This window comes from Moschus berezovskii, chromosome 20 (genome assembly GCF_049115385.1).
Source record: "Moschus berezovskii isolate FMDL1 chromosome 20, NW_MosBer_1.0, whole genome shotgun sequence".
NCBI lineage: Eukaryota > Metazoa > Chordata > Mammalia > Artiodactyla > Moschidae > Moschus > Moschus berezovskii.
The window spans coordinates 54,175,525-54,199,771 of NC_142479.1; the positions used below are offsets into that span (position 1 = coordinate 54,175,525).

General features: G+C 50.8%; 1 protein-coding gene across 1 annotated transcript; it reads left to right on the plus strand.

Annotated features, from left to right (window-relative positions):
* Window positions 1-553: 553 nt before the first annotated feature.
* On the plus strand, window positions 554-23,013 carry ODAD4 (outer dynein arm docking complex subunit 4). Its single transcript, XM_055407864.2, has 12 exons — window positions 554-731; window positions 3,014-3,145; window positions 3,388-3,538; window positions 4,189-4,250; window positions 4,544-4,709; window positions 6,020-6,244; window positions 6,432-6,639; window positions 10,892-10,978; window positions 12,568-12,764; window positions 17,273-17,373; window positions 19,473-19,557; window positions 22,343-23,013. The coding sequence occupies exons 1-12, from the start codon at window positions 618-620 to the stop codon at window positions 22,864-22,866; spliced, it is 2,052 nt and encodes a 683-aa protein (XP_055263839.2). The 5' UTR covers window positions 554-617; the 3' UTR covers window positions 22,867-23,013.
* Window positions 23,014-24,247: the final 1,234 nt, after the last annotated feature.

Consider the following 24,247-nt stretch of genomic DNA (forward strand, 5'->3'; position numbering starts at 1 on the left):
CTTTAAGTCACGCCCGACTCTTTGCGACCCCATGGACTGAATGAAGCCTGCCAGGCTCCCCTGTCCATGGACTGGAGTGGGTTGCCATTTCCTTCTCCAGGGGATCTTCACGACCCAGGGATCGAACGCAGGTCTCCTGCATTGCAGGCAGATTCTTGACCGTCTGGAGCGACCAAGAGGCTCACTCTTGAGGGTGGTACACGTGCACAAATACTTGCCAAGAATGCCTTATCCCGATTTGGAATTATCTCCCCAATCTTTTCCCTGTCTTCCGAGCTGTAAATTTTTTTTTCTTCCCCTGACTGTGGCTTCTGAATGCGAAGCAGCCCAGGGAAGAACCGATGGAGCGAGCAACTGCCAACACTACAAGTCGCAAAGAGGCCTCCTTGAAGCGAATATCCACGCGCTCGTCATGGTCCAACCAGTTCGCGGCTTCCTAGGCACCAGCTACCCAGGCGGCGGTTGCGCCCCGGACTCCACCCCGCGCTCGAGGGGCGGGGCCGGAAGTAATTTATGTCTCCCGGTTGCTAAGAGACGGAGCTTCCACAAACCAGACTGAGGTTCTCAGGCTTCCTTTCCTTCCTTTCTCCGCTTCGGCGTCTCCGAATTCCGTCACCATGGCGGACCCAGAAAATGAAGTCTTGCGAAGCACCTTTCCATCTTACGTGGCGGAGGGCGAGCGGCTGTACCTATGCGGGGAGTTCGCTAAAGCCGCCCATAGCTTCAGCAATGTGAGTCGTGCTCTGAAACTTTCAGCTACCCATCACTGAGGTCTTGATGATGCCTGGACAACCCTATTGTTTCCACTATTCCATTGTTACTGATTGATGCACGCTGTCAAAGATAAACCCCTGTTTAGCCATTTTTCCGGAGAAGGCAATGGCAAGCCACTCCAGTACTATTGCCTAGAAAATCCCATGGATGGAGGAGCCTGGTAGGCTGCAGTCCATGGGGTCGCTAAGGGTCAGACACGACTGAGCGACTTCACTTTCACTTTTCACTTTCACACATTGGAGAAGGAAATGGCAACCCACTCCAGTGTTCTTGCCTGGAGAATCCCAGGGACGGGGGAGCCTGGTGGGCTTCCGTCTATGGGGTCACACAGAGTCGGACACGACTGAAGTGACTTAGCAGCAGCAGCCATTTTTCTACCATTTCCCATTTGTATTCTACCTGGTTGTTAATAACCATCCTCTGCGCTAACAGTGACCCAGTCTCCGACATTTTTGCTCAAATGTTTCGTGACTGGCCTCCTTCCTCAGTTTCCCATAACTGGCCAGGAGGTTGGCTGGGGGACTGCTTGCAGAAGGGAAGTCTCTGGCACACAGCTGCTTATGGAAAGTGGCCGGTCAGTAAATAGCATCGTAAAACTTTAGTATAAATTGTTCAACCCACCCTAAGGTGGAACAGTTGAGCGCTGTTTTAGGATACCAGACATACTGCTGAGTGGCACGCTTAGGGGGAGGTGCTGTTATTATGCCATTTTGAAGATAAGAAAGCTTTTTATAGAAGTTGAGTAACATGCCTAAGATCACTGAACTAGCAGGTGGCAGAGGAGGAATTCAAACTCAGGCAGTCAGACTTCAGTGCTGAGGTGCTAACCTTACCATCATACACTACTGTACTGTCTTGCAAATAAGCTATTGGATGTTTTATTATGACTGTTTCTTTTACAACAAATAGCCCACTTGTTACAAATAATGGGGTGGTAGCATAGCTCTCTGGGGTCACACAGAGTCGGACACCACTGAAGTGACTTAGCAGCAGCAGCATAGCTCTCTAACGTGTCCCAAGACTCCTAAAGTCAAACTTGTCAGTTGCTACCTAGAGTCTTTATAGTCCCTTTGGATCACCAACCGCATCCTAAAACCAGAAATGATGGATCAGATGGACCAGCAATTAAGTTCAGGAGCCCTATCCATTCTCCTTTTTCTGCAAACTGTTTCATCTTGGAGAAGCTCAGGTAGAAAAAAAAAACACCACAAGGGCTTATAGCTTTGGGTGAGAAGTGGTCTTTTCTCGGAAAGAAAGGCTCTTTCTGGAAAAGTAGGACGGTCTTAGATGGAGGTGGGTACAGTCTGATGCTTCGAAGGACATCACACTGCAGACTATGTAATGATCTCAGACAGGAGAAGGAAGGACATGGGGACAAGGAGAAGCTTTCCATTCCCACTTTGGGTCCACAATCACAGTTTCCTTTTGCGTGGCATTTTCATCTTAATCCCCTGAAACAATGATTCATTCTCAACAAGCTATATAAAAAGAGAGGGCGTGTACAATGGTAACATGAGTTGCGGATCATCCTAAAATCCATTTTGTTAGCCTTCAGAAGTCTTGGTCTTCAAATAGTATTGTTTTTAAAATATTTATTTATTTGGCTGCGTGGGGTCTTAGTTGCAGCCCATGTTATCCCTTCATTATGTTATCCCTTGTCATGTCATGGGATCTTCCATTGGGGCACACGGATTCTCTAGTTGTGTCACCTGGGCTCAGTAGCTGTGCCGCATGGGCTTAGCTGCCATGTGGCATGTTGGATCTTAGTTCCCCGACCAGAGATTGAACCCACAACCCCTACATAGCAAAGCTGATTCCTACCCCTTGGACCACCAGAGAAGTCCCCTTCAAGTAGTATTTTGAATATGTTTTGCAACCATTTCAGGTTCGCAGTTGAATTTGTTAAGCACTAAACACCCTAGGATTCTAAGTGAACTGGAGGAATCCCAGACACTGGGGAAGTTCAGTATATCCACTGGGTAGTATAGTATATTCTCACATCTCAACCAGTGGTTTCCACGATAGCTTGTGCTTTGACCTTGTCCATGATGACTATCCACAGATAAAGCAGAGATCAGTGTGGTGCTAGTTTTAGTCTGAAAGGATCCAAAGAAGACCTGTTTGCTGGCCTGTGGAGTCCCCCTGCCACTCTGGCAGAAGGGTTTGGGCTGCTGTGTCCAGTCCAGCTTCCTACCTCACCCTGCCAGATACCTGTTAATCTGAGTGGTTCCTTCTTCAGGCTCTTCACCTTCAGAGCGGAGATAAGAACTGCTTGGTTGCCCGCTCCAAGTGCTTCCTCAAGATGGGAGAGCTGGAAAAATCCCTGGAAGATGCTGAGGCGTCACTCCAGGGTGACCCAACTTTCTGCAAGGTGACTGTTTGGGTGGGAGGACTCCTTCTCTCCTTTCTCACTGCCACTACCTGCAGCAGCCTCTAATGGTTAAAGAGCCAGCCAGACTGCCTGGAGTTCACTGGTGTTTTCCTTCATAGATCACTTGCCTCTGCCCCTGTATCTCAGCATTTGCTCTCAACCCAGGGGTCCTTATGTTCCACCACACCTGAGTCTGGGAAGGCTTTGTCTCTTCCCCTTGATTTGACTTCCTCTCATTTCAGGGGATTTTACAGAAGGCTGAGACCCTGTACACCATGGGTGACTTTGAATTTGCCTTGGTATTCTACCATCGGGGCTACAAGCTAAGGCCTAATCGGGAATTCAAAGTTGGAATTCAGAAAGCCCAGGAAGCCATCAACAACTCGGTGGGAAGTGAGTGACCACGGGGCCTATGTGCTTATCTGGGAGGTTCTTGGACTCCTTAGGCTTGGAGGGAGGCCTCAGGTACACTGGGTGAGCCCCCATCCCTGGGAGGACTACAGGGAGCCCCCAGCTTAGATTTGGCTGGTCCTGATTTTCTTGAAGATTAGAAACTGTCCACTGGGAGGACTAGTCTCCAGTCCACTGTTCTGAGCACTGCAGCATCTGGTTCTCTTCAAAACCAGATGACTAGCACCGTTTCACTCACCCCAAGCCAGAAGAGTAAGCCTCTTTTTGGCCTGGTGTCATAGTACAGAATGTGGTTCTGAGCAGGGCCTTCCCTGGCCCCTGCCTTCCTCCCTTACCACACATGCACCAAGGGCTGGCCCTCCCATCAGTGCACTGTGTGCAGGGAGGCGGGGGGGGGGGGGGGGGGCTTGCCACTGTGGGTGGCAGAGTGTGTTAATGGAAAGGGGCCCTGGTACCCACGGCTTGTCTTTGTTTGGAAATGTGACCTTGGGCTAGTGGGGATGGCTTGGCTGCTGGCAGAGAGTTGAGCCAGGCTCCACCCTCCCACCAAAGGCCAACTATTTCCACATAAAATGTGTGATAGGTTGTGCCTAAGGCCACTGCGACCTGAGCCCCAGCTTCTGTCTTTGCAGGTCCCTCTTCTATTAAACTGGAGAACAAAGGGGATCTGTCCTTCTTAAGCAAGCAGGCTGAGGTAAGGGCCTGGCTCTGACTCCACCTCCCTCAGAGGGCAGAGGCCCCACGTGCCTGAAGAGCACACAGTTCAGTGGCTCTCTATGCCTGCGAGTGAGGAGCTCCTGCCCAGCACAGGCGGTCAGAGGGTTCTGCCCCAGCTCCCACGAGCTGTTCCCATACCAGACATCCTCCATGGTTCTCAGCACACAGAGGTCCTGGAGGGAGGGGTCTGGGATCACAGGCTCGGGGGCCTTGACTGGTGCTCTGGGCTCCTTTCTGAGACTCTGTGGGGGTACTGCTCCATCTTCCCAGAGTATGCGAGCCCAGCAGAAGCCTCATCCCGTGAGACAGCTCGTACACCAACCCAAGAGAGAGAGCAAGCGGAAGGGCTCGCTCAAGAGCGAGAAGATTGTCCGCCAGCTCCTGGGCGAACTCTACGTGGACAAGGAGTATCTGGAGAAGCTCCTGTTGGACGAAGGTGTCGGACATTTTGTTTGCAGCAGGGAACTCAGGGCAAAGAAAACCTGGGGTGGATGCTTAACACACGAACCAGAGGCAAAGCGTATAAAACAATATTTGCTGACACATTCCTCTGGACAGGTTCCACTACCATTCTCACTTTACAGATGAGGAAACTGAGGCATAGGGAGGTTATGTAACTCATTGATGCGGTTCTCAGATTGGAAGCCAAGAAGTCCAGTTTCAGTACTCTGGTACCCTGGGTGGGAACGCCAGAGAGCTGGGTTTCTTTACCACCTTGGTCCCTGAAGGGGCGCCCCCCAAGCCTTCACTGTGTACCAAGGGCAAAGGAATCCAGCTCAGAGGTGCTCACAGGGACTCCCAGGACTGTGGAATTAGAATGTCCTAAAATCTTATCTGGCCTAATCCCTCCTGTTATTGGTGAAGAAAGAGAGACCCTGAATGGGGAGTAACTTGTCCAACATGACAAGCAAGTTAGTGGCGGAGATGACAGCAGCACCCATGCCTCCTAACCTCCAGTTCCAGCCCGCCGCACCACACTGGCAGGAACAAGAAATAAGAAGGCACCTGGAAGTGAATGTCTCATATGAACACTGGTGGTAGGAGTGTTTCCATTAGCTGTTGAGCCTGCACAGGGATCTCTCTTAAATCCAAGGGCTTTTCTCCAGAACTGACTTCCCAAGGTCCTATATAGGATTCCCTGCGGGTTGCATCTCAGGGGCAACTTCACGGCTGGCCTGTCTCCTCTGTAACAGGCCTGGACGATTCCCTCTCTACGGAGGAGCTTCCAGGGAGGGAAGAGGTGGCCCACATGTTAGCCAAGAGGTCTTGCAGCTTTATTCCCATTTCTGACCTCTGCTCAGGTGAGCCAAGAGAGCTCAGGCATGCCCCTCTCGGTCCTAGTTTGCCCTGGTCCACTTAGCACCAGGGACTCACTGGGCACTGGCAGCCAGGGCCAGTTTGTGCATTTCTACTCTGACTATTCTGAGGACACAGCTTGAAATATAGGAGCCCTGAGGGCTAGAAGCCTCTCAGAAAGCAATCCACCAGCTGCCGCTTCTGTTAGCTCCTCATGTCTTGCCATGAGGGGCCTATGCTCTAAGCCCTGTACCATAGGAGTGCCCCAAAGGGGAGGCTCTGGCTTCATCTGGTCCCAGATAGACCCCCCTCTCCCACCAAGGTGCTTTTGATTTCGTTACTGTCCCACAGTTCCAGGTAGAGGTCCCCCCAGGGACACCTTTAGTTGAGAGGAGGTGACTCCCCTCGATCCCTGTTCTCGTTGGCTCCTCCCCACCCCCTTCCCCGCAGATCTGATCAAAGGCACCATCAAGCGTGGCCTGACCGTGGAGGACCTCATTATGACGGGCATCAACTACCTGGACACGCGCAGTGACTTCTGGCGGCAGCAGAAGCCCATCTACGCCAGGGAGCGGGACCGGAAGTTGATGCAAGAGAAGTGGCTGCGGGACCGCAAACGCCGTCCCTCACAGACAGCCCACTACATCCTCAAGAGTCTGGAAGACATTGACATGTGTGGGTGGTATTCTCAGAAGGGCTGGCCCGTGGCCAGTTGGGGACAGAGCCACATGGCAGCTGGAGCCACCTGGCTTCTCTTGGCCGGTAGATGGAATCTGGGGCGGGGGGCAGGTTGGGATGCGGGCTCTTCTGTCGGCCAGGGGGAGACTGCTCCCCCCTCCACAACTCCTCTTTCCTTTCCCAGTGCTGACTAGCGGCAGTGCTGAAGGCAGCCTTCAGAAAGCTGAGAAAGTGCTGAAGAAGGTGCTGGAATGGAACAAAGAAGAGGTGCCCAATAAGGATGAACTAGTGGGAAACCTGTACAGCTGCATAGGGAATGCCCAGATCGAGCTGGGGCAGATGGTGGCGGCCCTGCAGAGCCACCGGAAGGACCTGGAGATCGCCAAGGAGTAGTGAGTGCTTGCACGGGTTTGGAAGGCCAAGCGGCCAAGGCCTAGCTATATACTGACCTTTCACTGGGGCTGCTGGGGCTGGGGGCTGACCCCTACTTTCTGCCCTTAATGCCTGAGGTGGATACCCTGGAGTGAGGAGCCACCTCCCCAGGATAAGGGCACATCTAGACTGTCAGCTTTTTTGCCACAAAGAGGGAGGGTAGAGGCCCCAAACTCCAAAAAGCTCCCCGTGGTTTGGCTCTGAGGGATATTTTTATTTTTAAAAAAATACTTATCATTTTATTTATTTGTTTGGCTGCGCCAGGTCTTAGTTGCAGCCTGCAGGATCTTCCGTCTCCGCAGTGACATGCAGGATCTTTTAATTGCAGCATGTGGGATCTAGTTCCCTGACCAGGGTTCGAACCTGGGCCCTCTGCACTGGAGCGCGGAGTCTTAGCCACTGGACCAGCAGGAAAGTCCCAAGAGCTTAGGCTTCTGAGCTGTACCTCCCAGCTGCAGGGCCTTAGGCAGGGCACTTAACTAACCTCTGTCAGCCTCTGTCAAAGGGGCACAATGGTAGCCCCTACCCAGTAGGGTGGGAAGGAGAATGACATGCAGAAATTCACATAAAGATCTCAGAACAGCACTGTGTATCCATGATGACTATTGTAACGTCAGCTCTCGTAGGAACCAACTCTTCCCAAACTTGATGGCCCTCCCAGAGGTACCTTCACTTTCTGGGCACCCTGGTTCCAGCCTCTGCAGTCGTTCATGACTTTGTCTTGCCCAGATTTACTCGCCCCGCAGATCTGAGTCCTCTCAGTCTCCCGTCCTCCCATGTCTGCCCTTGCCTCTCCCTGTCTCCAGCTGCTCTCACAAGTCACCTCCAGAAACGAACTACTTCTTACCTGTCAACTGTTTTCCTGCCGACAAACAGGCCTTGGCCTCTCACTGTCCACAGGTTCAAATCAAATGGGCCTTTCCTGGGTACTCAGGGCCCTCTCTGAATCCACTTCTGCACAACCCTCCAATGTCAGGCCACTCTTTGGGTCAAACCGGATTTCTTGAACACACTGACCTCCTGTCCTCTCCTCAGTCACTGGAACCCTGTAAGCTGTCCATCCATTTCCAGTTCATTTCTCACCAGCCTCCTACCTTGCAGAGCCAGAATCTCATGTGTTGGGCATCCTAGCTTTGGAGACAGACCTGGCTTTGATTCCCGCCTGGGGCACTTAGAAGCTGTGTGGTTTTAAGTGGCTCACTCTCTCAATTTCCTCATCTCTAATGAAAGCATGATAATACTGCCTCATGGGGAATTTGAGGATTAAATAAGTATAGACGTATTTTGGATCTAATCTTTTCCCATGCCTTAAAGACATAAATCTTCACATCTTGCCAGCCCTCCCCTCCTAGCTCTCAGACCTGCATATCCAGCAGAGTCTGAGGCATTTCCACTTGATGTCACATGGGAGCTCCCAGTTTAACATATCCTTCAAGACCTCTTACTCCAGGGCTCCCTTTCTGGGAGAATGGCACTGGTGGCCGTGTTGTCCCCAGGAAGGAGCCCAGGTGGCTTCCCAAATACCTCCCTCCCTTCGCTACCCACGCCAGCCTGCCATGTCCTGTCCATGCCTCCTCCTCCTATTGAGAGAGTCTTCCCTTCTGTTCCCCTCCCACAGCTCCATCCACATCTTCCTCACTTCTTGCCTATTTCCTCTGACCTGGGTTTCCTGCTGCCCAGCTGGCCCTTCAATGCAAAACAAGTCCAGCAGTCAGATGCAGTCCCAGTGCCCGGCCCGCCCTTGCTGACCTGACTTCTGATCTTTGTTGACTCGGCTGTCTCCAGGCCCTTGGGCATCCTGAACCCTGGCAACAGCGCATGGCTCTGCTCCTACTCAGCCTTCTCTTGCCAGCGCTTTCTTCATCAGCTCCCTCCTCCCCATCCTTCAGATTGTAAAGAAGTATTTTCCCTCCAGGGAAAGCCCTCCATGTGCCCAGAGTGACCTAGCAGCCCTCGTCCACGCTCCCCCTCCACATGCCACACGTTTCTTCTGCCTGATAGACCTTAGACTTCTCTATTCCCTTTCTCTCCCCAGCACCTGCCCCATAATGGACATGCAATGAATATGTGCTTAGTGGCTGGTTACGTAAACAGAGGTGTTCCTTCAGCAATGTTGGTTCCTTTTCAGTCTCTGTACACAAGCCTCCAGTCTCACCCATGAGTCTCAGGTGTATTCCCCACATGCGTCCTCAATCAGATCAACCCCACCCCTCCTCCAAAGGCTACCATCCTTCCAGCCGTGGCTCAAATCCAACTAGTCTGAGTAGCTTCTCCAGTGACCTCAGTTAGCCCTCATTTCTTCCCCTGATTACTGTGTGGATGATTTGACTGCAGGTTTTCCCCATCCTGCACATCTTAGTACACATTACTCAGTACATATTACAAATAATCAATTTATTTATTCACACCACAACAGAGCAACCACTCTGGAAGGGGGAGCCAACATCAGAGCTGCAGCCCAGAAGCCCCAGAGAGGGGAGATGAGGGAGCCTCTGAGAGAAGGGGGAGATAGGACCAGGGGGTGGCCCCCCGAGGTAGAGGGACAGGGCAGGGGTAGGGGGTTTGGGGCGCTCCAGGTAGTGTTGGGGGGGCCAGGACCTGTGGGGAGTGGGAGGAAGGGAGGCCACGCTGAGGAGGGAGGGCCGATAGGAGTCAGTTCTCACACCAGTCCCAGAAGCGGCGTACTTGACCCAGGACGTGCGGTGCTGACAGTAGAACTCAAACATCTCCCCTCTCCCCAGTCTGGGGGCCACATTGAGATAATGTCCGTCTGACCCCTTTGCAACATATTTACTTGCGTATTTATGTACATGTACACATACATAGCATTTTTTAAAAAAATATTCCTGTATGTGGCTGTGCTGGGTCTTGGTTACAGCATGCAGGATCGTTAGCTGGAGCAAACAAACTCTTAGTTGTGGAATGTGGGATCTAGTTCCCTGACCAGGGATCAGACTAAGGGCACCTCCCCCGACTCCACACTGGGAGCGTGGAGTCTTAGCCACTGGACCACCAGGGAAGTTTCCCCATAGGATTTTTTTTAAACAGAAATGACCCATTTCTGTGGGTCTTTTTCCTGTGTCTTGGAAAGGAATGTCTCATTCTTTGAATGGCTTCAGAGAAAGGTGTTTCGGCACGTGCAATAACGTGCATAACCGCATCCCTGGGCAGCCACTGAGGCTTCTCCCCTTTGCCAGCACACACAGAGCTCCAGTGAGACCGCAGATGCACGTGGGTATGTCTGTGAATGGAGGGAGGGCTTGGTGAGATTTGCATCTGAGAAGGAGAGGGAATTGGAGCAGAGCTTCCTGCCACTGGGGGTCAGGGACTGAGGGGCTGGGGGACAATGGGAAGAGGGGGAGCTGGCCAGGGAAGGAGGGAATGAGGGGGATGCTGTGGGAGGGGGCTCAAGTTGGGTTTCTTGGTTTATTTGTTGGGAAGGAGATATTTTTTAAAAATTTATTTTTGGCTGTGCTGGGTCTTTGTTGCTGCACATGGGCTTTCTCTGGTTGTGGCAAGCGGGAGCTACTCTCCAGTTGTCATGCACAGGCTTCTCCTTGCCGTGGCTTCTCCTTGCCGTGGCTTCTCCTTGCCGTGGCTTCTCCTGTTGCAGACCACAGGTCTTAGGGCATACAGGCTTCAGTAGTTGCGGCTCACGGGTTCTAGAGCTCGGGATTCGTTGCCCCACGGCTGGTGACATCTTCCTGGACCAGGGATCGAACGAACTTGTGTCCCTTGCATTGACAGATTCTTAACCACTGGACCACTTGGGAAGTCTCCCGCACATTCATTTTTAATACGAATAGGGCATCGGACATTGTGCGAGCTCCTGTATTCTGACTTTTTTTTTTCCATAATCTGATTTTTTAACTTAAATGTATCAAGGACGTTTTTTGTACACAAAAATTGCACTGATTGCATTTAGATTATTTCCACTGTTTATTATTATAAGCAATACTTTAATGAGTGTTCTTGTCACATTATCTTCTGGAGGTAAATTTCTGGAAGGGGAGTTGTAGGACCAAAGGGGTGTCTTTGTACGCTGTTGCTTCTTTGCCCTCCAGAGAGATTCCGATAATGTCCACTCCCACGAGAGGGCCAGGGTACCTCAGCCTTGCCAGCCTGGGCATTTTCCCTCCAACTGGCCTGTCTTTACCTTCTTTCTAGTTTCCATAGTGCCTAGAATGGCCTTGTCTTGCTTCTTCCCTGCAGCGATCTTCCTGATGCCAAGTCCAGAGCCTTGGACAACATTGGCAGGGTTTTTGCCAGAGTCGGGAAATTCCAACAAGCCATTGACACGTGAGTGACCCGGGACCACCCCCTCCCGACTCAAGGGCCAGGACATCCCAACCTCCCCCTGGACTCCCAGCCTGGGGCAGGATGTCAGGCAAAGAGGCATCGAAAGATCCGAATTTGGCTTCTGGCTGTGCTCGGCGACCAGGAGAAAGCCACTTTGTAAACTCTGGGGCTCATCAGCTATATTAATTAGTAGGATAGAATCAGCGTTTTCTCCCAATTCCCCATTGACAAGCATCGGGGCACTTGTTTTTAGGCATGTGCTTTATCGAGCCTCTCCTCTGGACGTTCTCATTCTACAGGTCAGGGTTGGAGCTCAGGAATCTGATTTTAACAAGTTCTCCAGGCACCCCTCACCTCTGGCCAAGTTCATGACTGGGTGGACCGTTGACTTCTGGGAGTTCTTCAGAGGTTATTCTGTGATTCTCTGCAGTCACATGGGGTCACTGGGAATGGAGCCTGAGCTCCCTAGAGACCTTAACTGATGGACTTTTGATGTCCAACCCTGGGGCTGGTGACCTGCTCCAGTGGGGTGATTCAGCTCCTGGGAGATTCAGGGGCGGGCTTGACTGCAGAGAGAAATTGTCCTTCAGGCCTAGTTGCTTGACTAGAACAGACTTGTTGACCAGAGCCTGGTGCTCCAGGTCATTTGGTTTCCCCAGTGGCCCCTGGTGCCTGTGTGCCAAAAGACAGACGCATGTGAGCATTCACCTACCCATTCACGTCTTTTCATAATAAAATGTTTTATAGTAAATATGTGCTTAATGTGGGGCTTCCCTGGTGGTTGAGCTGGTAAAGAATCTGCCTGCAATGAGGGAGACCTGGGTTCGATCCCTGGGTTGGAAAGATCCCATGGAGGAGGGAAAGGCTATCCACTCCAGTAGTCTGACCTAGAGAGTCCATGGGGTCGCAAAGAGTCAGATGTGCTTAACCTTAAAATATTCATTTGGAAAATGTAGAAAATTAGATGAGGAAGTCTTCAGTCCCACCACCCAAAGACAAGAGCTCATTCTGATCCTCCTCTGACTTTTATTGATATTTTGTTTTTTCATCCCAATCTTTTTTACTGTGTTAATTTTCTCTTAAATGTGCTTAATCATATTCTTAAAGGTTATGTGTGCGCTTCCCTGGTGGCTAATATGGTAAAGTGTCTTCCTGCAATGAGGGAGACCTGGGTTCGATCCCTGGATAGGGAAGATCCCCTGGAGAAGGCAATGGCAACCCACTCCAGTACTCTTGCCTGGAAAATTCCATGGATGGAGGAGCCTAGTAGGCTACAGTCCATGGGTTTACAAAGAGTCGGACACAACTAAGCAACTTCACTTTGAGTTTCAAAGGTTATGGGGTTATTTCAAATGCTATTTTACAAGCATTATTTTCAGCTGTGGTATCAAAGCCAATTCTATAGATGCACCAAAATAACCCTGGTAGTTTAAAAAATATGATAGTGCTTGTTAGCTCCACTCCTGCACCTAAAAGAACTGGTAGTTGGAGGACAGTTTTTCTTCTGCCATCAGTAGGAAGCCCAGCCTCCTAAGTCTGAGTGCAGGGCCTGAGTGGAGGAAGCTGACCCCGGTTCTTGGTGTCCCCAGGTGGGAGGAGAAGATCCCTCTGGCCAAAACCACCCTGGAGAAGACCTGGCTGTTCCATGAGATTGGCCGCTGCTACCTGGAGCTAGACCAGGCCTGGGAGGCCCAGAGCTACGGTGAGAAGTCCCAACAGTGCGCCGAGGAAGAAGGGGACATGGAATGGCAGCTGAATGCCAGCGTTCTGGTGGCGCAGGCACAAGGTACAGGTGCCCTTCCCAGCCCTCAGGCCTGGCTGTCACGCCTGCACTGAACTTTCCATCCTCATGGATCAGACAAATTCTGATTCTGAGAGTGGGGATAAACCCCCACATTTTGATCAGTGTGTATAGTGCCTACTTTAAGCTGCTCTCAGTTAGGGCTTGGGAGACCCTGAGAACTGCCCCGCCCTTGAAGAACTCAGCTGAGCTGCATGCAGACCAGCACCGTGTCATGTCCTCATCAAAGCAGCTCCACTCCTCTTGGCTCAGTAGCTTTTATACGTGCATCCGTGCTTTAATCACTCTGCAAGCCAGAGCTGGAGGTATTGTCCTCCTTTTATAGGCTGGGAAATGGAGACTCTGAGTGGTGCTGCAGATTGCCCCAGGTCTCGAGAGGGCGCTTTTTTAGGGGGCTGGAAAAGTTCTGAAGCCGAGTTGTGGTGTTCATTGCACAAGTCTATAAATTTTCTAGAAATCATTGAACTGTATACTTACAAAGGGGCGCATTTTATACTGAGTGAATCACATCTCAATAAAGTTAATGGGCTTGTTAATAAAACAGCAAGGAATGGGGGTGAGGAGGAATAGATGGAACAGGATTGGCAATGTTTTGGTAATTTTTTAAAACTTTTATATTGGATTATAGTTGATTTACAATGTTGTGTGAGTTTTAGCTGTGCAGCAAAGTGATTCAGTTATGCATCTACATATATCTATTCTTTTTAAGATTCTTTTCCCATGTAGGTTATTACAGAGTATTGAGTGGAATTCCCTGTGCTGTGCAGTAGATCCCTGTTGATTATCTATTTTATATGTAGTAGTATATTAATATGGAGAAGGCAATGGCACCCCACTCCAGTACTCTTGCCTGGAGAAGTCCATGGACAGAGGAGCCTGGTGGGCTACAGTCCATGGGGTTGCTAAGAGTTGGACACAACTGAGCGACTTCACTTTCACTTTTCACTTTCATGCATTGGAGAAGGAAATGGCAACCCATTCCAGTATTCTTGCCTGGAGAATCCCAGGGACGGGGGAGCCTGGTAGGCTGCCATCTATGGGGTCGCACAGTGTCGGACACGACTGACGCGACTTAGTAGCAGCAGCAACAGCAGTATATTAATATATATGTTAATCCCAACCTCCTAATTTATTCCTCCCCACCTTTTCCCCTTTGATAAGTTTGTTTTCTAAGTCTGAGTGTTTCTATCTTATAAATAAGTTCATGTGTATCATTTTTTTAGATTCCACATAGAAGTGACATCATATGATATTTGAATCTAGGTGATGAGTAATGGGGATTCATGATACTATTCCTCTGTATACTTTTCTGTATATTTGAAATATTTCACAATACAAGTTTAAAGGAGAAATAGCTCTAGGCTACAGTAATAAGGAAGCCGTGGAGCTGGGTCTCCTGTTCACAGTTTCGGACCTGCCCTGCCCTGGGCACACGGCTGACCCCAGAGAAGGGGTAAGAGTGACAGGCACTCTGATCACTGATCTCATCACTCATTCACTTACCCACATCATTAATGCTTTCCTGGCACCTTCTAGGCACCAAAGCTGGGCATACAGTGAGAAGCAAAATTGATAATCTGAGGAGTAATTATTTTTTAATATTTATTCATTTGGCTGCACTGGGTTTTAGTTGCAGCACATGGGATCTTCACTGTGTCACGCGGCTCTTTCACAGCTGGGTACTCCTTTGTGGTGTGTGGGCTTGGTAGTTGCGGCTTGTGCGTGGGCTTAGTTGTTCTGAGACATGTGGGATCTTAGTTCAATGGCCAGGGATCGAACCCTCATCCCATGCATTGCAAGGCAGACTCTTAACCCCTGGATAACCAGGGAAGTCCCTGAGGAGTAATTTTAAAGTAGAATCATTAAGAATGCAAAGGCACCAGTTGTTTCAAGTTCTGAAGGCAGAACTTTTCAGCCAAAGGAACCTCATTTAGGGAGGTGGGCAAGAGTTTGGCTGATTTAAGAAACTGATGGAGACCAGTGTCGAGATTCTGGGGGCCAGGAAAGTCTGGAGGAGGGAGGCTGATGAATGCCAGATCCACAGGGCTTCTCAGGCCTTCTTATACGTCGCGGATTCTTTCCTAAAAACATAGAGAAAAAAAACACTTGAAAGCTTTAAACTGGGGAAGATGTGATTACCGTGCCTTTTCCTAGAACTCTTTCCTGTTTCTGTGATGACGTTTTTTGTGTTTTTTGGCTGCACCGCAACAGAGCTTGTAGGATCCTAGTTCCTGACCGGATATTGAACCCAGGCCCTGGCAGTAAAAGCGTGAATCCTAACCACTGGACCACCAGGAATTCCCGTCCCTGGTGAGGTCTTGTTAGGCTCTGAGGGCCTCTGGGAAAGTAGGCCACTCACTACCGGCCTCAGTTTCCATGCTGTACAGTGGAAAAGTCCAGGCCAGCACAGCAGCCAAGGAGCTCCTGGGTTGTGGAGGCAGCCTGGCCAAGCGGGCAGATCTTGGGCTCTGCAAATAGGGATAATGAGAATATGTATACTGGAGAAGGAAATGGCAGCCCACTCCAGTATGGTTGCCTGGAGAATCCCATGGACAGAGGAGCCTGGGAGGGCTACAGTCCATGGGTCACGAAGAGTCAGACACGACTGACGCGACTTAGCACGTACAGTATGCTCGCATCTTCTTCAGGGTGTGAAGACATGAGGTAATGGCTATGCATGTAAGCACTTAGAATAGGAACCAGCATGTAACAAGCTCTCCAGAAATACTCATTTCTTCCTTCTTCCCCATCAGCTTCCCATAAGTGTTTCCAACCATAAGTGTGGTAAGAAACAATTAGTCCCTGGAAAAGCCAACAAAAATATGGATATACATGTGTGGATTTGAGGAAAAGGGCCCCCAGAATGGAGATAATTCCAGGTTATAATTCAGTTGAGAACAAATAGAATGGTCTTTACTGCTTCACTCACTTGAGTGTTATGACTCCTATTCTGACCTACCATGTCAGAATGACATAGACATTTTTTCATGGTGGCCTCTGAGGCATTACTGTGAGTTTTCTTCTTTTCAAATGTATATTTGAAAAAGAAATATATATTGACGCCACAGACTTTTAGAACTACGTTAGAATCGCTTTTCAAATGTAATTGCCTTTTGCAATTTGACTTATGGATATAAGGCCCTTCTTTTCCCAGGAATCCTGAAGCAGTTTGTGGGAGAAGGGTAGATCTTGGGGTGCTAGTTTTAAGAGGAAGCAGTGGAGGGACTTCCCTGGCGGTCCAGTGGCTAGGACTCCACCCTCCCAACGTAGGGCTCTCGGTGTGATCCCTGGTCGGAGAACTAGATCCTCCATGCCACAACTAAAGATCCTGCCTACTGCAACTGAAACCCAGCACAGCCAAATTCATTAATTTTGTTAAAAAGCAGAAGCAGTGTTGTGTAAAGAGAGTGAAGTATGGGGTTCCCAGCCCTGGCAGAGGAGCACTTTTCTCCTTCCTTCCTGAAATTAAGGTTTTTCCAAGGGCAGTCAGTTCATAGCTATCATCCCTGGCCCAGTGTTAACTGGTCAGGTGAGTGCCCTGGGGTGGGTGGGGGGCTGTTTCCTCCCTGGGTTCAGATTGTTCCAATGTGGGCACTGATGTCTCAGCCACTGGCCCATGAAGAGTCACATCCAGTCCTGCCAGATTGTGTTTGGTGTCCACAGTGTTCTTTACAAATCTGAGTAAACATTAAAAGAGAAAAAGAAAAAAATAGATGTCTTCTCCTGGAACCATTTAAAGGTGGGGTGTAGTGGGAATTCCTAATAATGTAATTTCATGGTCTTGAGAAATTTCACAGAAATAGTACTTGGAAAAACAGGATATATTAAGAAACTATATTGATGATTATTTTTCAGGTCTTTCTTAGAATTATAGCCTTGTTACAAACCCCAGGGCCAGACCCAGAAGGGATTATGACTGGGATCATAAAAAGAACGCCGGGTCAGCATCAGGCATGAACGCTGCCTACACACTTGCTAATTATTCCCAAGACCAGCCCAGAAGGGACTGGACTGGGGTAAACACAAGGAGATCTGGACTGTGTCAGTGTAGTCCATGATATTTAGGAGTATGTGATTGATGTGGCATGTGTCTTGAGAAAGATAAGACCTGAGAAAGTCTTGTGGTCTGCAGTTAGGAATAAAAGCTGGACTCAGAGTGGACTCTGCACCTCCCCTGACCCATTGCATCAGACTTCATGTTCTATCTTCATTCTTGTCGCTCACTCCCAGACCATTAGGGCAAAAATGGGGCAGGATGGAGTTATCCCCCTGGAGACACATGATGTGGGCACAGACCCCGTCCCTCACTGATTCTTGGCACCTGAAATCCAAGGCTCAGGTGCCCAGGTTCTGTTCCCTAGTGGTGAGGTGGCCCAGGAAATGCCTGGAAAGGGTAGTGCTGGGCGGCTCAGTGTTGCTGCTCCTGAGGGCCCCTGGTACCTGCAGGGCAGCACACAAGGTCACCATCCTCCTGTCTCCCTTGTGCCCTTCAGTGAAGCTGAGGGACTTCGAGTCAGCCGTGAACAACTTTGAGAAGGCCCTGGAGAGAGCGAAGCTGGTCCATAACAATGAGGCGCAGCAGGCCATCATCAATGTGAGCCTCTCTCTCTGGGGGTGGGGTGGGGCCATCGTCAACGTGAGCCTGTCTCTGGGGGTGGGGTGGGGCCATCGTCAACGTGAGCCTCTCTCTGGGGGTGGGCTGGGGCCATCGTCAACGTGAGCCTCTCTCTGGGGGTGGGCTGGGGCCATCGTCAACGTGAGCCTCTCTCTGGGGGTGGGCTGGGGCCATCGTCAACGTGAGCCTCTCTTTCTGGGGGTGGGGTGGGGCCATCGTCAACAAAGTGAGCCTCTCTCTCTGGGGGTGGGGTGGGGCCATCGTCAACAAAGTGAGCTTCTCTCTCTGGGGGTGGGGTGGGGCCGGCCGGGACCCTCAGCCCCAGATATTCGTTTCCCCTCAACCGCAGAGCTCCTTCTAGGTAGGGCAGTGGCTTTCCACTGTCGCCATCAGTTTATATAGCAACCCAACCAGTACACATACTGTTAACTTTGGTTTTTTGGCCACACTGCACAGCAACTTAAGAGATCTTAGTTCTCTAACCAAGGATCGAACCCACAACCACTGCAGTAAAAGTCAGCATCCCAACTACTGGACTGCCAGGGAATTCCCCTCAATACACATAGTTTTATTTGAAAAAAACAGATGAAAAATAGCAAGTTTTACAAAACATGTGAAAGTGAAATCGCTCAGTTGTGTCCGACTCTTAGTGACCCCATGGATTGCAGCCCGCTAGGTTCCTCTGTCCATGGGATTTTCCAGGCAAGAATACTGGAGTGGGTTGCCATTTCCTTCTCCAGGGAATCTTCCTGACCCAGGGATTGAACCCAGGTCTCCCACATTGCAGGCAGACGCTTTATCATCTGAGCCACCAGGGAATCCCGTTTACAAAACATATTTACCTTTATTATGTACACAGATATTTCTTACTCTGTTTTCTTTTTGCTTGTCATTCCTTGTCTTTAATGCTGGCTGAGACCCCCTAAACTGACTTTAGGACTTGCGCTTGGAAAAGTGCAGCCCCCACAGAAGATAATAGGAAAACAGTGTGATAGCCTCACTCACCAGTCCAGACCTCCGCTGCTCAGTCAGGTGGCCACTAGCCACCTGCAGCGTTTAGAGTAAATGGAGTTAGAAGTAAACGAACATTGCAGTTCAGTTCCTCAGTCACACCAGCCACGTTTCGAGTGATCAGTTGCCACGTGCGGCCTCTGGGTATCACACGGTGCAGATCTAGAGTCTTTCCGGCACTGCGCCAAAGGTGACGACGTGGCCCCAGCCCTCGGGAAGCTGAAAACACAGCCCCTCATTCCTGACTGGTGCGACAGGGACTAGGGAACTCAGACTGAGAACTCCAGCGGGCAGGCAGAGCTGGGCCTTTCCCCTTACGGAGGGGGAGGTTTCGAGGTTGCCTTGGAGGCTGGGCAGGGTTTTGAAAGTAGGAGACAGAGAGAAGTGCCCATCAAGCCAAATAGATGCACAGCCCTAAATGGCTCCTCAAAGGACCTAGTCCCTGACCTCTCAACCCCCTGATTGGCATCTCCAGGCAGGAAAGCATACCAAGGGGCAGACCGCACTGTTCAAGAGCATCCAAGCCTGATGATGATCCAGGGCCTGTAGACATTCCCTGAGTGTCTAGTGGTGTTCCACCCAGGGCAAGCCACAGGGAGGGCTGCAAGAGAGCAGAGTCGCCCCCGAGATAACAGCACGGGCTGAGTTCCCAGTCCCTGGCTGTCCTGCAGAGGCCCTGGAAGCCCCTCTGAAGGCAGGCCAGACACCAGCCCCACCCCCACCCACGGTGTGCTGCTGAGTCCCCTCCATGGCTTGCTGCCCGACTGCAGGCTGAGGGGCTTGCCTTGTCTCCTTTAATTTGGCTGAGGCTTTAGGAATCAGTAGACAGACGCACCCCCTCAAAACATGCCTGAGTCTGAGGGAAATGAGTTTGAGTCACTCCCAGCAGTGTATCTCTCATACCACTTAGCATGGGGAGTTCCAAGTTCATAGGATCCATGAACCTCAGGCAGGAGTCGTGTGAAGAGCCAGCAGGAAGAGGACTGGGGGCAGGGTTGGGGCTCGGGTGGGGAAAGGACAGGTCCTGCAGTGTTAAGAGAGTCCACTGGTACTCCTCTCACCCGCAGGCCTTGGATGATGCCAACAAGGGCATCATTGACGAGCTGAAGAAAACCAACTACAGGGAGATACTCAAAGAAAAGAAGGAGAAAGGTGAGTTTTGGAGCTGGAAGACGGCAACTTCAGAAGCCTGCCTCTGCTCTCCTCCCAGTGGCCCTCGCCACGCTTCCTGCTGCTCCTTCAGTTGGGCTTGGCGCTGCCCACCGAGCATTCGGATTTTAGCGCCGCCAGCAGCCGTTCTCGAGGCAGGAGGGGGACCCCTCAGCCTGGAGTCAGAGCCCATGCTGTCTGCCCTATCTCTTCAATACTTCTGTATTATTGAAAAAGATGTATTTGTTTATTTTATTATTTATTTTACTTTCTGGCCATGGCGGGTCTTTGTTGCTGCACACAGGCTTTCTCTAGTTGACTGGGGACTCCTGTCTAGTTGCGGGCTTGGTGGTCGCTTCTCCTGTTTTGGAGCACAGGCTCTACGGGCACGGGCTTCCGTAACTGCAGCACGTGGGCTCAGCAGTTGTGGTGCCTGGCCTTAGTTGCTCCGGGGCATGTGAAATCTTCCCAGACCAGGGACTGAACCTCTGTCCCCTGCACTGGCAGGTGGATTCTTAACCACTGGACCACCAGGGAAGTCCAACACTCCCATATTTCTTCAATTCATCAAATATTTGTCAAGCGCTTGTCACCTTCCAGGGAAGTGTGAGATTCTGGGGGTGACAGAAGCTCAGCCTCTGCCCTGGAGGAGCCCACAGCCCAGTGGGAAAGCCAGGCACCTGAGTCTCCTGAGCAGGGGGCCACACTCTGCTCTGAGAGCCTGGGCAGGGCGCTCCCAGTTCTCTGGGGTGGTAGGGAACACTTCCAAGAGGAAGAATCTCCCACTTCAGGCTCCACAAGATGCCCAGGTGTTTTCCCAGTGCGAGGTGGAAGGCTGAGGACATTTCAGGCAGGAAACAGGAGCAAACACGGAAGCAGAACGAAAGTAGCTTACACTGTGGGGGCTCTTACCACTGCCACACTGGGTTAACACCAGCCAGAATGATCTCACTAGATCCTCACTGCCAGGAGGCGGAGGTACTGTTTAGGGAGGAGGACACTGGGGCCTGAACAATCAGCCTGGGTCACTCAGCAGCCTGACTGGGAGCCACACTCACTCCCACTGTGGGCAGCTGCCCTTCAGGGTCAGCAGTGAGCAGGGCAGGGTCGGTACAGGGGGCCTGAGGGCCGGCTGAGGTGCAGAGGTGACAGGACTGTGCCGGTCTAGCCTTACCACGTTCTTTCTCCCAAGAGTTCCAGGGAGTAAAGAGGCCTTTGATCCCTACCCCCACCCACCCCCAGGCACTAGCTATCTGACTGGCCCCCAGGAAAGGAGTGAGGGAAGAGGAAGTGGCTGGGATTCCAGGCCCCAAGGAGTCGGCAGGGATGGGGGCCAGGCCCCAGAGTGGTGGGGGTGATAAGAGAAGCTGATCTCAACTCAGTGCTTCCTGCCTGCCCAGTCGCTCTTTTAAGCTTTATACATACTGACTCATTGGAGCCCTCCCGGAGCACTATGAAATAAGTGTTGTTGTTTAGTCGCTCAGTCGTGTCCGACTCTCTGTGACCTCATGGACTATAGCCCGCATGACTCCTCTGTCCGTGGGATTTTCCAGGCAAGAATACTGGAGTAGATTGCCATTTCCTTCTCCAGGGAATCTTCCCGATCCAGAGATCAAACCCACATCCCATGCATTGGCAGGTGGATTCTTTAACGCTGTGCCACCTGGGAAGCCCAAAATAAGTATGACATGCTTGATTTTACAGATGAGGATGCGGAGCCAAGGGGTTAAAGTCCCACAATGGTTTCTAGTCTTGGACAACCTGACTCTGGAACCCACGGGTTTACCATGGTTCTACATATACTATTTCTGTCAACCCCACCCCGTCCCATGGGGCCCTCCCTCCAGCCACATTGAAGTAAAGGGGAGCTAGGGCTGGGACTCCCTCAGGGCTTCTGGGAGGACAGAGCTCCTTCCGGGCACCAAGGCTGAAGCCCTCTCGGATCCCGGCACAGCAGCGGCAATCTGGGTGTGGAGTTTCTGGGCACCTGAGTAGTCAGATAACGGCCTTTTATTATCCAGCGCCTGCACGTGGTGGCTGGGTCCCCTCAGAGATCTGCTTCTGCCTCCACACACCGTTGGAGCCGCTCTCAGAAGCCACAGAAGCAATAATGTCAGGGGACGCAGCAGGTGCTCCAAGCATTCTCCTTCCTTGGCTGACAGCACACTGGAAAAGGCATGCTGAAAACTTGAGGAAGGCCCCCAAAGGCATAGGCAGCTGCTGGGCACTTCCCTTCCTGGACAGCAGGTGGCAGCATTGCATGTGTCTTCACAGCCAACAGCAGCCTTTGCTGGCTCTGAATCCAGAGTCCCTGTTGGCATCTTAGAAACCAGGACTTCCAGGAAGAGTGTGGAGGAGACTCAAGAGGAGATTGGTAACTTTTCTCTAATAGCTGGTAAAATCAAGGAGCAAGGATTTCTCTAATAGCTGGGAAAAAAAGGAGCAACCCTTGGGTTGTAAAATTGCCCTGCATCTGAACTTCCAGGACAATTTGCTCACTTTTTTTTCACAGGGGAACCTCCCAACAAATGATGAGTGTGCTCCCCAGGGACAAAGAGAAATGCAGAATGAGGATGGCAGAGGAGAAGCCTCTGTCTTTTCCTAGCACCTGAGCTAGTTCTTGTAGGGAAAAAGAAAGAATGTGGGCCAAGGGTGGACTGTCCTGGATTCAAATCTTGGCTTTGCCAATTATATTCGGTGTGACGTTGTGTGTGATTTCCCCTTTCTCAGTCTCAGGCCCCCCAGGACAAATTTTCACCTCTCGTCTCTCCTTTCTCCTGTTTTTCAGAAAATGCCACTATGTTGGATGGTCAAACACGGACAGCAAAGGAGAAGGAAACGAGGAAAGCAAAAGATGAACCTGAGAAGGTGATGAAGCAGTGGGAATGGGAGCAAATGGAGAAACAGCCCGAAGGTGTCTTGTCTAAGGAAACTCTGGGGGTCACAGCTAGGCGACCAGAACAGAGGCAGAGAGAAGACCCAGAAAAAGCCTCATGGAGAAAACAATTGGGCACGAAGGAGAGAAGTCCAGGAGACACTGCCAAAGGACAGTTTGGAGAAGCAGGCAGGACAGAACAGAACAGAGAGGAAACCAGGGAAATTTACAGGAGGCCTTCAGAACTGGATCAAAACATTTCAGATGAATCAAGTCCAAGGGAATCGGAAGGACTAGAGAAGAGACTTTCAAAAACTGACGGAGCAGAGTTGGAAGCACTGGGGGAAACGGAATCAGGAGAAATAAAAGAAATGGAAATAACAGAAGATTCTGAAAAAATAGAAAAAGATGAAAAGGAAGATGAACCCATTGAGTAGGCATTAAGATCAGCAGGCTGGTGTTCACAGGGACCATGGAGGTCTTACTAAACTGGACATTCAAGCTGAGATTTGTCTCTAATGTGGACTGGGTCCAACAGGTCACCCTGTCTCTTTCTATTACTGTTTTCCCTTTAAATGTGTATCTTTCACTCTTACAAACCCCGAGTCTGTCATTTTGCCTCCTTATCGCCACCCATTCTCAGAAGAGCCTTAGAGAATGAATGCATGGGCATGGGGGTCCCAGTTGCTGAGCAGAACTCCGACATTCTGACTAGGGGGGAAACGCGGAGACGCCCTCCCCAAACAAGGCCTGACCCACAGTGTCAGCAGAGTGTGAAATGTGGTCCTCTCCCCCAGACCCTATGCGAGGGCCTTATGGAAGAAGTGAGAAAGATGATAAGAAAGGGTTTCAGGGGAGGAAGAAACAGGTGAACTCCAAGGAACTCAAAAAGCCCAAAGTGGGAGGAAAGAGAAAGGCTTGGGAACAGAGGTATGGCTGCCCAGCTGCTGACCATTGGTTCATCGTGCTGAGTACCACTGTGTGCAGGGTACTGTGGGAGGCTTTCTGGAAGAAATAAGAATGGGACAACCTCAGCCATCACACAGCGAGGGAGACCTACTTGTAAACCCCGAAGCCTTGAAAACAGAATGAAGTGCCTGCTGGCACTGGTGGGGCTCTTGGAGCTCAGGGGGAGAAGGACGATGCCTGGCAGAGAACAGGGAGCAGCTGGGAGTAGGGGTTGCCTCAGGACCCACCTGTGCCACCCAGGGGGCCTGCGTACAGCAAATCAAGCTCTCCAAACTTGCTTCATCCTCTGTATGATGAGTACTGGCCTCGGGGCTTGGTGCTTAGCACATCCCTGATACACAGGAAGCTCCTGAAAACCCACCCGAGCTTCCAGTGGTTTCACAGAGGGGCGACTGAGCAGCTGCCCCAGAGGAGAAGTTTATCCATTTAGCCCCTTGGCTATTGCCATCCTAGTTCCAGCTCCATAGTTCCTCGAAGGGTTGGGCTTGGTTGGGGTAGAGGCTGACTTTGGGCCTGCCAGACTAGGGAGAGGCAAGTGAGGCATTTCAGCTGCAACTTTTAAGGAACATAGGGTCAAAAAACTCAGTAAGCAAGAGAAACAGTATTTTAACGCAGTATCGCAAAAAAAAAAAAAAAATTGCAAAACAGAAATTGAATATTTCCTGCCACATCAGTAAACAAAGATGTCACAGTCATCAGCGATTGCAGCCACCATGGAAGGTGAGCTGGTGAGCCACAAGGGAGCACAGAAAGGAGAATACCTGCAATTTGCTGCTGCTGCTAAGTCACTTCAGTTGTGTCCGACTCTGTGTGACCCCAGAGACGGCAGCCCACCAGGCTCCCCCGTCC